At 34.6% G+C, this 19,047-nt stretch overlaps 1 protein-coding gene across 3 annotated transcripts in view; it reads left to right on the forward strand.

Moving 5' to 3' along the window:
• The window catches only part of URI1 (URI1 prefoldin like chaperone), a 61,538-nt gene extending 50,682 nt beyond the window's left edge, over positions 1-10,856 (forward strand). For all 3 annotated transcript variants that reach the window (XM_004015132.5, XM_042231921.2, XM_060398022.1), the window contains 5 exons: positions 769-943; positions 2,459-2,792; positions 4,793-4,941; positions 5,731-5,977; positions 9,098-10,856. In XM_004015132.5, the coding sequence (XP_004015181.1) occupies positions 769-943; positions 2,459-2,792; positions 4,793-4,941; positions 5,731-5,977; positions 9,098-9,280 (1,088 nt within the window). In that variant the 3' untranslated portion in view covers positions 9,281-10,856. The remainder of the gene's footprint in view (positions 1-768; positions 944-2,458; positions 2,793-4,792; positions 4,942-5,730; positions 5,978-9,097) is intronic.
• Positions 10,857-19,047: the final 8,191 nt, after the last annotated feature.

Below are 19,047 nucleotides of genomic sequence, written 5' to 3' on the forward strand. Positions count from 1 at the left end.
AATTTGAATATATGACGGAGGTCATCTGTTAGCACCATGTCATGTAACAGCATTGTAGACTTCCTCCCGTTGCCTTTTCAAAGCTTTAATTTGCTTTTTAAAAAGATTATTTTTTTTCAAATGAAAAGCAGGTAGATGTGAGTTCTGATTCTATCCATCTCCTGCCTCACATGAGGATTATAAATAAGATGAAGCAATTTAAAAGCTAGAAATACTCATCTATAAAATTATAGTAGAATTTTCCAAGGATTAGGCTCCATAGATTTCTCCTAGGGTATTCGTGTCGGCAGTGCCTTAGAGTTGAAAGTATCCTGTGACAAGGCTTTTATGTGTTACTTTAGTAACTAAATTCTCTTGAGTAAGGATGGAAGATGGGTATTACTTGTGTTGAAATTTGCGTTATAACTAGAGTGCATTGTGACCATTTCTGCTTATGCATTTTTGAAGCTCTCAGGCAGCTCTTTATAGTCTTTAATGTGCATGTGAATTCTCTGGGGCTATGGTTAAAATACAGATTCTGATTCAGCAGGTCTGGGGAGGCCCTGAGAGTCTGCACTTGTGTTCTCCAGGGATGCTGGCACTGCTTGGTCCTTGAACTAAACAGGATTCTAAGAGTCATACATCCTTGGAACTCCACTGTTTGGCTTAAGAATCATGTCTTGCTCTTTCTCAACATCCTCCTCACCTCAGAAGAAAGTCTCATTATGTCTAGGTTTGTGCGTTTTAAAAATTGGCTGTTAATGGCTATGTCCTTTATTTTTAAAACAGCAAAACACCGAATTGCACATAAACCTCACTCCAAACCAAAAACTTCAGATATTTTTGAAGCAGAGTTTGCAAATGATCTAAAATCCAAGGATCTGCTTGCTGATAAGGAACTGTGGGATCGACTTGAAGAACTAGAGAGACAAGAAGAATTGCTGGGTGAAATTGATATTGACAGGTACCTAATGACAAATTTCCTTACACACATTTCCTTATAAAATATGTGCCCCTTGAATAAAATACAGAAAAGCACATTATCCTAAAATATCAATAACCCTACCACTCTAAGGCAAATATTAATTCTCTAGAATATTTTCCTTTAGGTCAGTGTGTTCATGCACATGCCCCATACATGTGTGTATAATAGAAATACTTAATATACCTGTTTCTTATTATAGGATTTCAGCCATATTTTGTATAGTTAATTAAGATATACCAGATATTTATAATTATGGATACTTTATATATTACGTTTTAAATAAGTTATTTTTTTTACTGTAGTCAAGATAATGTAGTATGTTTAAATGGCTTGTTAAAAAGAAAAATATGCATTCAGTTTAAGTTTGTGGCTATATCATGTTTATCCTTGCTTTCCTTTGCAAACTTTTTTGTTTATTGAGCAAGTAGTTTGTAATCTGGGCTTCCCTGGTGGCTAAGTGGTAAAGAATCTGCCTGTAAAGCAGGAGATGAGGGTTTGATCCCTGAGTCAAGAAGATTCCCTGGAGAAGGAAGTGGCAACTCACTCCAGTATTCTTGGTTGGAGAATCCCAGGGACAGAGGAACCTGGTGGGCTATGATCCATGAAGTTGCAAAAGAGTCTGATATGACTTAGCAACTAAACAACAACAAAGTTTGTAATCTGGTCAAGTAGTTATAAGTATGGAAACCTCAACCCAATTGCCATTTGAAATACACATTAGCACTTGCTCAGAATTGTCAGAGTGCTTAGTGAAAGGTGTTACTATAGAAGTTGCTATATTATTTTACTTAAATGATATGCAGAGTTAGTTACTGTGAAAAATAAGACACAGAATATTTTTTTCACTATAATTTCACCTGTACTTAGGTCTTTTTAATTAACTGATACGGTTTCATTTTTGTAAATCAGTTTTGAATCTTGTGATTTTCTTCATTGTGATTCTTTTTCAACTTGTGCATGTTGTTGTTTCCATTCTGTTGCATTTCTGCTTTTGTTATTTTTATAAGGTCCTCAAATTGTTTGTAGAATGAAGCATGCGAAATGTGTATATATGTGTATAAATCATGTACATATGTAGAAGTCTTATTTAAAAAATTTTAACAATACATGCTTATAAAATATTTTGTTATGAAAATAGAAAATTAGAATATGTTACAGTTCTGTGGCTGTAATTTCTGGTCTTCAAATAGAGATAATATTCTCTGTGAATTTTGTGCTAATTTATGATGATTGTACTATTTTTATTGTATTTTATTTTATATGGCCAATATCTTTCTTGCAAAGATAAAAACATATTCTACTTATGTTTGAATAGCTACAGTATAGAATTAGCACAGAACCATTTTTTCATTCATTTAAAAACATTTTTATTAACCTAGAAATCTAGTTTAAAAATATTCTATGCAAAACCTTATTTTTTACCTATTGAAATTAACTGAAAAAAATTCTAATGTGTTTGTTTGACCTTATTTTCTTTTTCTTTACTATTAATAGTAAGCCTGATACTGTGATTGCAAATGGAGAAGATATGTCCTCTGAAGAGGAAAAGGAAGATCAGAACATAAATATGAATATGATGCATCAAGTAACAGACTCCCTCGCCCTCAGCAACTGTTATAACAGTCTTACAAATTCAGAACTCTTCAGTGGTCAAGTGAATAGTCCATTGAACTATTCAGTGAATGGTTCAAATTCTTACCACAGTAATGAAGATGATGATGATAATAATGATGATGGTGGTGATAATGAAAATGATCACGATACCTTAGGGGCTGAAGATAATTCTATACCAACAATATATTTTTCTCACACTGTCGAACCTAAGAGGGTTTGTATACTTTTAACTTTACTAGTTTTTTCATATGATTTGAATATTAATGATCATCTACAATGCTCTGTGAAAGAATGGTATTAACAGGGATTAATATTGTTGATAGTGCCAAATAAGAAAATCATCTTTTGTCTCTTGTTATGACCAGTTTTATCTGAAAGAGAAAAAGAAAAAAGTTTAGATAGTTAGCTGGTATTGATTGGTATGTTGTTCTCTTGAAGCCACAATACAATTTGAAATTTGGTGGTCGGGAAGGAGATCAGATGAGTATTTGTGTATATTTATGATGAAAGTAACTGGCATTAGTTAAATTTTTAATTATATCAGGTTATTTCTGTGTGAGCATATAATGAATAGGAGCGTGACAAGCAAAACGGAAAAATTTATCAGGAAATAAAAATTAGTTCCATTTCTCACAAAGTAAATATAAGCATCTCTGGGTATTCAGGACTTTAGAGAGTTTTGGTGTTTTAGAGCTGGGGTTACTAGAGCGAGAGCTTCTAATACAGCTTTTCTTAGTATCAAAAGACTTTTTGTTCCCTCTTTACTTATTGTAGAATCCCCAGTTTTTAAATCCCAGATCAAAGCAGGTTGGATCTCAGTGAAGGAAGGACCTTAAACTCATTCCCTTGCTCTCTTGGCCTCATAATACTGCTTTAAGGAGCCACCGGGAATTTCATCTTTCCAATTTGTCTTTCTCAAGGAAACTTAAGGCATAGAAGACCATAGAGTGAGTTAGTAATAAAACAGGGACTCTTTTGTCTGAATTTAGTGCTTTTCTTTTTTCTTTTTCTTTTTTTTAGCTATAAGGTACCCTTGTAGGAATTGCCTGTATCAAAGTTAACGGTCTGTGGTTATCAGTCTTAAGTGCCTGTGATTATTATTTAATGAAACATATTTAAAACATATTTACTATTTCTTAGGTCCTTGTAAGTGTTCGCTACTCTAATATGAAGTGAAATAATTAATATGGTTTTTTAAAATATATATTCTCATACTTCAGACTAAAAGAGCATCTTGTGAATTCTTTGGAAAAAATTGACCTATTACCAGAAAAAAAATTTTGTTTTGTGATTTTCTTTTCAAGCTTTAAGTTGGTTTTCATTTAGATAAAGCAGGAAGAATAAATAATATTTGCAGGAATGTTGTGGGGAAGAACAGTCATTAATATGGAAAGATGGTATAAATGCCGTGTAGGGATAGAAGAATAATGTGTTAATCCTGAATAGCTTTGATTTTATTTTTTGATCCTTAAATTTTAAAAAATTAGAGTTATTTAAAAATTTTAAATAGTTAAGCATTATCTCATATTGTTTTTATGACTTAAATTTTATATTCTTACTGAATATTTATTTTGGTTAATTGTGCTCTTTGTTTTGAAATGCATAATTTAAGCCAAAAACTTATATGAAAGTAATGGGTAATGTGAAAGCTTGTAATAATCTAGCATTTAGTTTGTATGTATTTTGCTTTTTGTATAATAATAGTTGTTGATGACTAGAATTGGTCATTTAAAACTAGTCCCCAACCTTTTTTGGCACCAGGGACTGGTTTCATGGAAGACAGTTTTTCCATGGATGGGGCAGGATGGGAGGGAATGATTTGGGGATGATTTAAGTGCATTATGTTTATTATGCTGCTGCTGATATGACAGGAAGCCGAGCTCAGGAAGTAATGTGAGTGGTGGGGAGCAGCTATAAATACAGATGAAGCTTCGCTTGCTCGCCTGCTGCTTATCTCCTGCTGTGCAGCCCAGTTCCTAGCAGGCCACAGACTGATACCAGTCCGTGGCCCAGGGGTTGGGGACCCCTGATTCAAGAAGTAATGCATAGAAATATGATAAAGTAAGGTCTTAACTGATAATGCACGTTATTTCAGTGTCAAAATATGTAAACTGCCGCCATTACTATTACTTCTTTAATTGTAGAGTTTATTGGTTTTAGTTTTGGCCTTAATTTCTCAAAATGATAGTGATTTTTTTGCTGTGAAATTTTTAGGTCCGTATAAATACTGGAAAAAATACCACCTTAAAATTCAGTGAAAAAAAAGAAGAAGCCAAGCGTAAGCGAAAGAACAGTGGTCATTCTGGCAGTGGTCATTCTCCCCAAGAGCTGCCTATGATCAGAACTCCTGCTGACATTTACAGGTGAGTGGTATTCATAGACAGCAGAGCGGTCTGCTCTTCCTTCTCTCTTTTTGCAACTGAGTATTTACAGGAAAAGGTTGCTCGTAACACAGAAGTCTCTCACTGGAAAGTGAGGTATCTTGATAGAGTTAGCTTTGTGTTTCAGTGGCTGTCACAGGCGCTGCTGAGCCCCAGCACAGCTTCCCAGTTCAAAGCAAGTAGAACATTGCTTGGTTTTTTTGCATTTCCCCCTCTTCACTAGTGCTTTTAAAACATTCCCAATCTGGTCAGAAACTGTTGCGTGTTAACTTTAGAGATGGCAGTTTGTGTTTCTGGTGTGCTGGGCCAGCGCTGTGCTGCCACAGCTTGGGCAGCGCTTAGCCAGCCATGTGGTTTACCTTTTCACGGAGTCGACGTACGCTCTTTCAATTTTTTTGTTGTAATGTTTGCTGAGAAAGCTGTCATTTGAAAATATCTACTATTTTCATGACCCTTATTTGTAAAATAGTGAAAATTGCTAAATGACTTCAAAAATATATGTACATTTTGGACAAAACAATCAAGCTGTTGTCACCCAGAACATGCTTATAAATAGACTGCTGTATTTTATTGGGTCAAGAAATTATACTTTTAAACATATTGATAATATAAAATGTCACTTGAGGCCACAAAATTATTGTGATGGTGAAAATTTTGGACATGTTTGAATAAAATATTTTAAATTAATTTCTAGAAAAGACTTTTTAAAAAATCATTATAAATTTATCCTGTTTTATGTTAACTAAAGAGTATATAATTTTTATATTATAGAGTTTTTGTTGATATCGTGAATGGAGAATATGTCCCTCGTAAGTCAATCCTGAAGTCTCGAAGTAGAGAGAACAGTGTTTGCAGTGATACCAGTGAAAGCAGTGCTGCTGATTTTGATGATAGACGGGGAGTTTTGAGAAGCATTAGCTGTGAAGAGGCCACTGGTAGTGATGCTAGTGAGAGCATTTTGGAAGAGGAACAAGAAAATCATCAAAAGAAACTTTTGCCTGTATCGGTAACACCTGAGGTTTGTGTACATCTTTAATTCTTTATTTCATATAGTATCTTTGAGAATTAAAAAGGTAGTGGTAGCTCCATTTCAAAGGGATATGCAATTTCAAGTTTTCCCCATTTTACATAGTTATTTTGGGAGTTGAAAAGACTTAAAAAATTGTAGCTGCTGTATCTTCCAGGTATGGTCTATGAATCATTAATCTTATTGTCTTTAAATTATTTTATTTTGAATAGTTATTTATTGACATTAATTGACAGGGTAATGGCATTGTTTATTTTGTAGCTTCTTTGGTTCATACGTAAATTTAGTCTCAGAAGTCATAGAGCCTAATTAATCATAGGCTTGTACTTTTTTTGGTAATTAATAATTTATAAAAGTCCTTAGTAGCTCCAGTGTTGTTGCCTGGAGAATCCCATGGGCAGAGGAGCGGGGTGGGCTATAGTCCATGGGGTCGCAAAGAGTTGGACATGACTGAAGCGACTTAGCACAGCACACAGTCCTTAGCAAAAACAATATAGGTATTCAAATAGTCTGAAATTTTTTGGTAACAAAGTATTACCACTCTTGAAGTTCTGTTTTTGTGAAATAGGAATTTTAATGTAGCTTAATTAGGATATGTATTTCATTTTTGGTTAGAAAATTGTTTGTTTTTGGCCACGCTGTGCGGCTTGTGGGCTCTTAGTTCTCCAACCAGGGATCCCACCCATGTCCCCTGCGTTGGAAACATGGAGTCTTAACCACTGCACCACTAGAGAAGTCTCATGGCTAGAAAATAATTTAGCAGCTTTTTAAAAATAAATTCCACTAGACCAGACTTATAGCCAATGTTATGAAATTAAAATAGTTCAAGTAGCAGATTATGTGCATGGCTGTGTGCACACTCAGTCCCTCAGTGGTGTCTGACTCTTGGGACCCCATGGACTGTAGCCCGCCAGGCTCCTCTGTCCATGGGATTTTACTGGCAAGAAAATGGGAGTGCAGGTTGCCATTTCCTCCTCTGGCAGATCTCCCCACCCAGGGGACGGACCTGTGTCTCTTGCATGGCAGGCAGGTTCTTTACCGCTGAGGCACTGGGGAGGCCCAACAGACAATACTTTTCTCTCTTAAATGCTTGGGTGGAGTTGAAGAAGGAAATAAGTATCATATGACAGATAATTATCTATAGTTCTTCTATATTTTGGCTTGTGCCAGTGAAATTTTAACTCTTGGGAGTTTGGAACCATTTTACAGTCTCGTGAGAGCTGTAGACCCTCTCCTGAGAAAATGAGTGCACGCGTAACACTGTTACCCACCACGCTACACGCAGTTTTGTGTATGGGGAAAAGAGTGACCCTGGGAGATACCAAAATAAGAATGGTACGGTTTCCATTATACCCACACTTGATATTTTTTATTCTTGTGTTTAGTGGGTATTTCAGATTTTAATTTAAAAAGTATTTGGGAAGACTAAAACTTATGTACCCATTTGAGTATATGTCAAATACATATTAAAATATTTATCTTTGTATATAAGTAAACATACATAAAACTTCTGTTGCTTGTGCTTAATGTCCCTAGGTGGTACTAGTTGTACTAAATAGTAATTAGCAATGGAGAGATCATTAGTATTTAGGTATGGTTTGTATGATTAGAATATTCTCCTTCCCTTCTCCCAATATAATTATCTCATTTGACCTGGAGAGTATCTTATTTAATAGTCTTCCATACTGTTAGAGAAACAAGTGATAGACTTTTGCTGTTTTTAAGTATCTGAAAATTAGGTTTTAGTAAGGAGTTAATGTATCATGATATAGTTAGAACTCAAGTCTAGAGTTTATTTTCATTTCATCTTATTTAATAGCTTTGCATTTTGTATTGAACTGTTACAGTTAGCATCTAGTTGCTATAAATTTTTTAACATCAAAATAAATAGCTCATGATTATGGCAGGTACTTTGAAAGATATTTTTCCTTATATTTAAATGTTAAAGTATTCTTTTTCAAGAGCATTTTTTGTATAATAAGGCTCTGTACTCATCTTAATAAAATAAGAGTTTTTAGAAAAGTAGACTCTGAATTCCCTTTAAAAAGCTGGACTCCACCCAGGGTCAGGGCATTCTTGGTTCTCTTTTGGTGGGGCAAGCTGGAGCAGATTGGCTTTTTAAACTACTCAAGTGATACATTGTCTTAACTGATTTGTTCACTTGGTAGACAAAGGAAAGTAAAATATACTTGACAGTTTGCATGTCAAATGAGTGTCAAATTTAAGTTTGTACATAATGAGTTTTTAGAAGATGAAAGTAAGGAGATTCCAAATACTAGAAATCTTTAAAAAAAAATCATAACAACTTGATTTTGATGGATCTCTCCTTAAAAAGATATAGAAAAGACCTACTTTGGTTTTATTTCCATCATTTTGTACATAGTATATACATTTATACATACATTTTGTACACATTATATATATACTACAGTAGACAAAAAGAAAAAAAAGTCCAGCAAATAGGGGGTTGAAATTAAAGAATAATTTTTGTGTTGCCTTAATTTCTGTTATTGAATTTATTGCATTAAAATTTGAGATAGACAATTATTTCCACTAGCACCAGTACTTTTAATTTTCTGTTTCTGCTGACCTTAAATAAAATTGAGGCAAGATGCAATAAAATAATCAAATCATTGCATAAATGGACACCACCTAAGAGATGTCACTGCTACTGAAACTAGGCTGTAGGCTTGCAGGCAGCATGGCCACCATAGGATAGCTCATTCATCAGTTGATGTTTGACACTCTAATAGAATTTTTAATTTTAATACATTATTTTTCACAGCATGGTCTGGATGTAAATGGAATGAATGTATAAACGTTGAGGACCTTTTATTTACCCATTTTTGAAAATCCCATATGCACATGTGTTTTACATTTTGTTTTCTTACATGTGTACTGTTAAACATCTACTTATATTGGTGGTGTAATTAAGATACTTTTTAATGGTACTTGATTTCTATGAGCAATTTGTATTTTGATGTTGTAGTTTTGTGTATCAGAAAATCTTATGAAAAGAAATGTCTGATTGGCAGTGCAATGCAGGATAAAGATTTTGTGGGCATCTTATTTGTGTTTTGTTATCATAATCTGATTTTTTTCGTCTTCTAGGCTTTTTCTGGAACTGTAATAGAAAAAGAGTTTTTGTCACCCTCCTTAACACCACACCCAGCCATGGCTCATCCTGTGCTACCCACCATTCCAGAACGAAAAGAAGTTCTGTCAGAAGTATCAGAAGGAACTACAAAGAGGGTTTCAAAGTTCAAAGCTGCCAGATTGCAGCAGAAAAACTAGGGCCTGCCTAGGAAATGGGAGTTTACATCCTAAAACCTAGTTTTGCAATTGTTTAGAAAATGTATAGCAAAATATGTTACATATAATTTGAAATAAGGCATCCTGAGTAAATTTGGCAGCGAGTTCTCTTATCAGTGGTATTCAAAAAAAAAAAGTAAATATTTAAATACTTTAATATTCAGCTTGTTTTTGTTAATTCTCTGAATACCGTCAGTAGTCATTGTTTAGGTTTGCCGTGTCATACGGTGGCAGCATTTTGAATTATTTTTCAAAGAATGCTGTTCATATGTGTTGTTTTTGTGTTTCAAACTAAATACTGGCAGTTTTGTTCCAGCTGTGATATTGTGCACACCATATGGACCATTTTAAAGAAACTTTTAAAATTTCAAATAGATTCAACGATTATATTACTTGCTTTACCTTTTTAAAGGCACTTTACCAAAAAAAATCTACTTCTTGTAGGTTTTGCAGCTAGGTGGCTATTTAAAAAATCTGTCCCTGTTTGACTGTTGTTCTGTAATCGCTATGGTAGAAAGCTCCATGTACCCAACAGAAAGTTTCTTTGATTGAAAGAACGGTATTTTGTAAAAAAATTTTTTTTTTAAGTAAAAGTTTTATGAAACTTGGTCTCTAAAATGTTGTGAACTTTATGATTCAGAATTCAATATAGAAATGTCTTTCATATATATGCTACGTGCACCATACAGTGGATCCTTGAATTCTTACGATTCCTTAGGCAATTCTCCCCTAGTGTGTGCAGTTTTAAGTGGCATTTTATTTTGGGAGAGAAGGAAAGGTTGTCTAGATGATAGAAATACATAAGTAAATTTTCTTAAATAAGAAATTTTATGTTTTAATCTTCTGAACATTTTCATTCTTTAAGACTACTTTCATACTAGTAAATAATTGAATAACATATTTACTTTTGGCAGAACTCCTTAAAATAAAGAGAAATTTATTCTAACATTGAAAATTACACTTGCAAGTGTTAATCATTAGCTTGATGCATGCTAAAATGTAGCTTTTAAAAAGCATTCTGCATTAGTACTGAAATAGCCATCAATGCCAGTCCACCCTCTATTCATGGCTAAATATTTAAAGGTTATTTATAGCTTCTTTAATGAACTCTTGCTTAAACAAAGTGAAATTATGTCCTAGAAAAGTAGAAGCTATTTGTAACTAGAGCAGCACAACTATAACAATTTTATGAATATGTATCTTAGTAATAAGGGGATGAGCCTGAATCCCCACAAGTTAATGGATAATTCAGAACAGAGGGCTGATTTTAAAAGATTGCCTAAAAATGTAGATTTTTTTTCTTTAGTAAATTTTGATCAACTATATATTTTTAGTTGAAAACTTTTTCTCTCAGCCCATCCCCCACAAAAAAGAAAATAACCAAAAGTATAATCCCATGCACACAAAAGAGCCCACAGTTCCAACTGCTTGTCAGGTGAACCTTTCTTTGATTTTCCCCCCAAAACAGACTTCATTATGGGATTACTGTGGTGTTCTTTACAGACATGTAATTTCAAGAGTACTGTCATTAAATAATTTTTCATGTTCTTCAACTGCATCTTGAGCCTGTTGTTGTTTATGTAGTTTATATTTTTTGCAAGTAGCTGTTTTCTATCATGGAACAAAATGGTAGCAGAAACAAAGAAGTGTTAGATTTTCTGCTAAAGACTGAATGGAGTAGTGTTGCCCTATTTCATAGCTTCAGGCTTAAAACAGAGTTTCAAATTGTAACTTAACCATATACCTTTATTTTTTATGTTAAATTTAGTATTTAATATGATGAAATTGGTCTTAAGTGTTCTCTTTTAAATCATTGTAGAATAGACTGAATTTTTTTTTAACTTTTAATTTTGAACTAATTTTAGATCTACAGAAAAATTGGCAAAAAATAGTAGATTTCCCATATACCCCCTCATCTAGCTTCTCCTAAAGTCATTTCATCTTGCATGGCCAAAATACAATTATTAAAGCCAAGAAATTCACTTTAGTACAATACTGTTAACTAATCTGCAGGTCTTACTTGAATTTCACCAACTTTGCATTCAGCGTTATTACTGTGATATTTGCCTAATGGTGGTTTTCTGTTTTGCCCTTTCTTTCAACATTTATTTCTTGGAATTCTTTTGTGATGAAAATCTGTCATTCACCTCTCTGACCCCTGTTCCATTTATTAATTCATTTCTTTATATCAGTATGGACTTGGATATTCTGTTCTGTGAGTCAAAATCCAATTATCATTATTTTGTTTGTTCAAATTTTCTACCTTTGATGTTTAGGAACTCCTTTGAGTTGGCTCCTGAATTCTTTCAGCAAGTCTCCATCTCTTTTTGAACACTCTTTCTGACATCACAAAATGTTATAGGCATATCTTATATTTTTCCTGCCCCAACCTTGGAACAGTAAGCACTTCTCCAAAGAGCCCTTGATCCTTCTGTTGGACGATGGTGTTTAAAAACCAACGTCTTCTCATGTAGGTGTGTACATTACCATTTTGATATTGTTGTTTCTAGGCTCTTTTAGCGGGTGTAGGAAGTTTTGTTACTAACTAATGTACATATCTATATGTTTGTTTGCTTATGTACATTAAAAAATGTAAGTTTATACAGATACTTCTGTTTTTAATATAAGACCACCTGGTTCATTTAGTTTTTTTTTTTATGACTTCTTTCTTCAGTAGTGAGAAATCTAGCTTTTATTATATATAATGTGTTTACTTATTTTTAAAATATCTAATACAGTTGACCCTTGAACAACTCTGAGGTTGGGGCACTGACTCTCCCCACAGTCAAAAATTGGCATATAACTATACAGCTGTCTGTAGTCCTGTGGTACATATCTCCTGAAGAGAGAAAAAAAAAAATAACCCCAGCATGTAAATGAACAGGCACAGTTCACACTCATGTTGTTCAAAGGTCAACTGTTGACACACACAAGTAGTTTCAGACTGTTAACCCTAATCCCCAGGAGAAAAACATTTATTAAGTATATTTCATTATTTATGTTCGGTTCTTTTTAAGTATCAGTCAAGAAACTTTTCTGAGGTTCTTTTTCTTTCCCATTCCCTTTATTGTGATCTTTCATATATAATGGAGTTAGGTTCATTTGTTAGTGTTTGTGTTCCAGTTTGGAGTCTCCTCATATTGTGGTTGGGTTTAATGGTTTATTTGGGGTGTGTATGAAGGGTGTACGAAACATTAATGTGGTTCTAAGAGTCTCAGCTATATAAAAAGATGAACACAGAGAAGATAAACGTTCCACTCTTTCTGCCCCATTCTTTTTTTTAAATTGATAACAGAGGTGTAACACTGTTTTTGGTATAGATATAACAGTTTATTCAGCCACTTTGCTGTCTATAGGCATTTAGATTTCTGATATTTTGCAATTGCAAATGATGCAATGAGTAACTTTGTTGTATATATATATTTTTGTATCGTTGGAAGTATTTTCCGGGTAGATTTCTAGAAGTAGGATTAATGGTCTATCTTTACAGTATGATTTCTTTTAAACATGATTAAAAGTATGTACAGCAAAGTATTTGTTGTTCTCTTATCAAGGACCTGGTTTTAACAAATTTGCTTGCATATCTACATTTTATTGGTGATTCTTTAATATTAACTTTGGGACGCTCTAATGTCCTAAAGGGACTTTAAGGGTTTATAGTGATTATGCTCATTTTGCTACATTTTTATTTTGGGGTGGGAAGGGAATTGGTCATGCAAATGGTTTATAAGACCTTTCTATAATTTGAAATATTCCCAATTTTATAAAATACAGACACCTCATTATATTTATTTTTCTCCTTCATAAGAAACAGCTAATCAGGGATGCTAGTTTCTGTGTATCCTTTCTGTGCGTGCTATATAGGCTTTCAGTTAAATGCCTGTTAAATGAATTCCTCAACTACAATAAATATTAATGGTTTTATGTTTTATCCATTGGTCAATATTGTCAAGGTTTTACATTTTACAATGCCTTATCAGTTATTTACATTTCATTTTAAAGGAACATTGTTTAGGATATGAGGAAGTTTTTGTAGTTCCCTTAAATAACCAATGAATTGTGAAGAATGAAGTAATTTTGATCATTTACCCTGTCAAGCATTTTCTGTGTACTTTATGTGAATTATTTCGTTTAAAACTCACAGCAACCAGGTGAGGTAGGTATTATTTTTCAGTCCTTTTCCTCCCACTCCCCTCCCCCATTTTAGAGATGAGGAAACTGACTCAGAGAGATTGAACAACATTTTTAAGCCACAGAACTATTAAGTAATGGAATCGGGGTTTAAAACCCAGGCAGCCTTGCTCCAGAATCATCAGGTTTTCTCGTTTTTAAAAAGTTTAAATTTTTTGCCCTCCAAATAAGAGCGCATAGCTAGTAAGGAAGTGTGTGCCCTGTATATCTGTATAAAGTGAAAGTGAAGTCGTTCAGTCGTGTCCGATTCTTTGCGACCCCATGGGCGGTAGCCTACCCGGCTCCACGATCCATGGGATTTTCCAGGCAAGAATACTGGAGTGGGCTGCCATCTCCTTCTCCAGGGGATCTTCCCAACCCAGGGATCAAACCCAGGTGTCTTGCATTGCAGACAGACGCTTTACCGTCTGAGCACTAGGGAGGCCCCATGTATCGGTATAATCTTGTTTATTCATAATGAGGCCACCTTTTAAAAACTATGAGTTGGAAATTTGTTTCTTAAACTTTAAACACAAAGAGAATGGAGGTGAAGTTTCAGTGCTTTGGCCATATGTATAAAAGAAAGGAATGTGCGATGGAGAAAAGTAAAAAGAATCAGTTTAACAATATTTCATTGAAAAATTCATTTTTATGTGAACAGGGCAGCAGAGTGTGAGATGGTTAGATAGCACCTCTGACTCAGTGGACATGAAATTGAGCAAGCTCCGGGAGTTAGTGAAGGACAGGGGAGCCTGCCGTGCTACTGTCTGCAGGGTTGCAAGGAGATGGAGCCAACTTAGCGACTGAACAACAACAGGCATCATTATATGTGTGATGTATATGCATATTATATATGTAAACAGTGGCTTGCTGTGCTGCTTTGAGCACTCTTCTACCCTGCTTGTTTATTGCCTTCATGCCCCAACTCTACAACTCCCTTTAATACTGTTCAGAAAAACTTTGTTTTTCTGTTCTCTCCATTGACTTGGAAGTTACATACTTGACTATATTTTAATTTTTGACACTTTTCTATAAAAATGTGCATTTTCCAGACAGTGTGGTCATCACTTTAGTGTTTGTGGTACTTTGGTTCCACTTTTTTCAACAGTTTTATTGAGGAATAATTTGTATGCCATAAGATCCCTTTTTTTGTTTTATTTTTTTTAAAGTATAGCTGATGTAGCTTCCCTGGTGGCTTGGTGGTAAAGAATCCATCGGTTATGCGGGAGACCTGGGTTTGATCCCTGGGTTGGGAAGATTCCCTGGAGAAAAGATTTCTGTGGACTGTATAGTCCATGGGGTTGCAAAGAGTCAGACATGACTGAGTGACTTTCACTTTCATAGGTGTACAATATAGTGATTGACAATTTTTAAAGGTTATGCTGCACTTGTAGTTATTATAAAGCATTGATTATATTCCCTGGTTGTACAGTGTATACTTGCCTTACTTTATACATAATAGTTTATACCTCTTAATCTCCTCCTACCCCTGTATTGTCCTCTCCCACTAGTAATGACTAATTTGTTCTGTTTGTGAGTCTGCTGCTTTTTTGTTATATTCATCAGTTTGTTGTAGTTTTATGATTCTGCATATAAGTAATACCATTACAATACTTGTCTTTCTCTGTATGACTTATTTCACTTAGCATAATACTCTTGAAGTCCATCCATGTTGCAAATGGCAAAATTTCATTTTTTTTTTATGGCTGAGTAGTATCTCATTGTATGTATGTGTATATATACACACACACCTCTTCTTTACTCATTCACCTGTTGATGGACACTTAAGTTGCTTCCTTATCTTGGCAGTTGTCCTTAATGCTTCTATGAACATTAGGGTGCATGTATCTTTTCAAATTAGGGTTGTTTTTCAGATATATTCCTAGGAATGAAATTGCTGAGTCATATGGTAGTCCGATTTTTAGTTTTTTGAGAACCTCCTATACTGTTCTCAACAGTGACTACACTTAATTTTCATTCCCAGCAACAGTGTAGGAGGAGTCTCTCTTTTTTTTTTTCCTACATCCTCGCTCATATTGTTATTTGTGTTCTTTCTGATGCTAGCCATTCTGACAGGTGTGATATGATATCTCATTGTGGTTTTGACTTGTATTTCCCTGGTTAGTGATGTTGAACATCTTTTCATGTGCCTGCGTAACACTCTTTTTTTAAATATACAATTTGATGGATTCTAGTAGATTTCAAGTTGTACCACTAACTCATCAAAGAACATTTCCATCATGCTAAAAATATCCCTTTTTTTCTCAATTATAGTTAGTTCCCATTCATATCCCCAAGCCTCAGGTAATCACTAATTCGCTTCCTCTTTACAGATTTACCTTTTCTGGATAGTTAATTTAGATAGAATTATGCAATATGTAGTCTTCGGCATCTATCTTTCAGTTAGCCTAGGAGTTTTGAGCTATGTCCGTGTTGTATTATACGTCAGCATTTTGTTCCTTTTCATTGCTGTACAGTGTTCTGTTGTATATGGCAATTATTTGTTCATTCATAGTTGATGAATACTTCAGTTACTCAGTTCTCTGGTTATTGTGAATAATGTTGCTATGAACATTCATATGCAAGTTTTTGTGTGGACACATTTTTGTTTCTTTGAAAAAAAAATTTTTTTTTTCCTTTTTGAGTAAATAACCTTGGAGTGGACTTGCAGGATCAGATGGTGAATTTAAGCTTAACTTTGAGAGATTACAGTTTTCCAAAGTGGCTGTAGAATTTTATATTCTCACCAGCAATGTAGGAAGTTTATAGTTTATCCACATCCTTGGTAATGTTAGTATCTTTTTTCATTATTTCCTCCATTATAGTCATTCTAGTGGCCATGAAATATTATCTCAGTGTTTTAAATGTGTATTTCTGTAGTGACTAATGATGTTGAAGATTTTATTCATGTACTTTACATATGTGCATAGTTTTTTGAAGTGTCTTTTCAGATCTTTTGCTGAATTTTTGATTGGGCTTTTATTATTGAGTTGTACAAGTTCTTTGCTTAGTTTCTAAATGTACATTCTTTTTTTGGTACATAATTTACAAATATTTTCTCTTAAGTCTTTGATATTTCTGATTTTTTTTTAATGGTATCTCTTAAAGCACAAAAGTCTGGTTTTGGTGAAGTCCAGTTATTTTGGATAAGTTTTTTCTTCTAGGATTGTACTTTTTAGCATCTAAGATTTCTTTGCCTAAGCCAAAATCACAAGAATTTTCCTCCTGTGTTTTTTTTTCTGGAAGTTTTATAGTTTTAGAATTAAGGCTATGATCCATTTTGAGTTAATTTTTGTCTGTGATGTGAACAGAAGTCTAAATTCAATTAGGTACCCAGTTGTTGCAGAACCATTTGTTGAAAAGACTGTGCTTTTTTTTAAACCAATGAATTACTTTTTAATATTTAACACCAGAAACATTTTGTATTGAGGTATATTAAAAAGCAGAGACATTACTTTGCCAACAAAGGTCTGTCTAGTCAAGGCTATGGTTTTTCCAGTGGTCATGTGTGGATGTGAGAGTTGGATTATGAAGAAAACTGAGCACCAAAGAATTGATGCTTTTGAACTGTGGTGTTGGAGAAGACTCTTGAGAGTCCCTTGGACTGCAAGGAGATCCAACCAGTCCATCCTAAAGGAGATCAGTCCTGGGTGTTCTTTGGAAGGAATGATCCTGAAGCTGAAACTCCCAATACTTAGGCCACCTCATGTGAAGAGTTGACTCATTGGAAAAGACCCTGATGCTGGGAGGGATTGGGGGCAGGAGGAGAAGGGGACGACAGAGGATGAGATGGCTGGATGGCATCACCGACTCGATGGACGTGAGTTTGAGTGAACTTCACGAGTTGGTGATGGACAGGGAGGCCTGGCGTGCTGTGATTCATGGGGTCGCAAAGAGTTGGACACGACTGAGTGAACTGAACTGATAGTCAGTTAACAATGTTGTGATAATTTCAGGTAAACAGCAAAGGGAGTCAGCCATACATGTACATGTATCCATTCTCCCCGAGACCCCTCTCATTCATTCTGGCACATAATATTGAGCAGAGTTGCGAAGTCCCTAATTATCCCTTCTCCCCCAGCAACCGTAGATTTGTTTTCTACGTCTGTGAGTCTCTTTTGTAAGCTTATTTGTATCTTGGTTTTAGATTCCATGTATGAGATGTCATATGATATTTCTTCTCTGACTTCACTCAGTATGACACTCAATAGGTCTAGCCATGTTTCTGCAAATGGCTTTGTTTCATTCTTTTTAATGGCTGAGTAACTTTCCATTTTATATAGGCACCACATCTTTATCCATTCCTCTGTATCAATGGACATTTAGGTTGCTTCCATGTCTTGGCTATTGTAAACAGTGCTGCAGTAAACATTGGTGTGTGTGTATCTTTTGGGGCCATGTTTTTCTCTGCATATATGCCCAGGCGTGCGATTGCAGTGTTGTATGGTGTCTTTAGTCTTTTAAGGAACCTCCATACTGTTCTCCATAATGGCTGTACCAGTTTATATTCCTACCAGCGGTGCAGGAGGGTTCCCTTCTCTCTACACCTTCTCCAGCATTTGTTTGTGGATTTGTTGATGATAACCATTGTGACCAGTGTGAAGTGATATCTCATTGTAGTTTTGATTTGCATTTCTCTAGCGATGTTGGACATCTTTTTGTGTGGTATTGGTCATCTGTATATCTTTGGAGAAATATCTATTCAGATCTGCCCATTTTTTGAGTAGATTGTTTGTTTTGATGCTATTGAGCATCATAAACTGTAAATTTTGGAGATTAATCCCTTAATAGTCACATCATTTGCAAATATTCTCTTTCAGTCTGTTGGTTGTCTTTTCATTTTGTTTATTGTTTCCATTGCTGTGCAAAAGCTTTTGAGTTTAAGTAGGTCTCATTTGTTGTTTATTTTTGCTTTTATTTGCATTATTCTGGGAGATGGATCAAAAAAGATGTTGCTGTGACTTATGTCAGAGAGTGTTCTGCTTATATTTCTTCTAAGAGTTCTATAGTGTCTGGTCTCACATTTTGGTCTTCAACCATTTTGAGCTTATTTTTGTGTATGGAGTTGAGGAATGATCTAATTTCACTTTTTCACATGTGCCTGTCCAATTTTCCCAGTGCCATTTGTTGAAGAATGTATCTTTTTAACATTGTGTAGTCTTGACATAGGTGCATGGACTTATTTCTGGGTTTTATATCCTGTTCCATTGATCTATATTTCTATTTTTGTGCCAATAACATACTGTTTTGATGACTATAGCTTTGTAGTACAGTCTGGTCACGGAACCTGAGTCCTCCAGCTCCGTTTTTCTTTATCAAGATTACGTTGGCTATTTGGAGTCTTTTGTGTCTCCATACAGATTTTGAAATTTTTTGTTCTAGCTCTCTGAAAAATGCCATTGGTAATTTGATAGGGATTGCATTGAATCTGTAGATTGCCTTGGGTAGTATAGTGATTTTGACAATATTGAGTCTTCCAGTCCATGGCCATGGTGTTTCTTTCCATCTGTTTATGTTTTCGATTTCTTTCATCAGCATCTTATAGTCTTCAGAGTGCAGGTCTTTTGTCTCCTTAGCTA

This window comes from Ovis aries, chromosome 14, assembly GCF_016772045.2.
Source record: "Ovis aries strain OAR_USU_Benz2616 breed Rambouillet chromosome 14, ARS-UI_Ramb_v3.0, whole genome shotgun sequence".
Classification (NCBI taxonomy): Eukaryota; Metazoa; Chordata; class Mammalia; order Artiodactyla; family Bovidae; genus Ovis; species Ovis aries.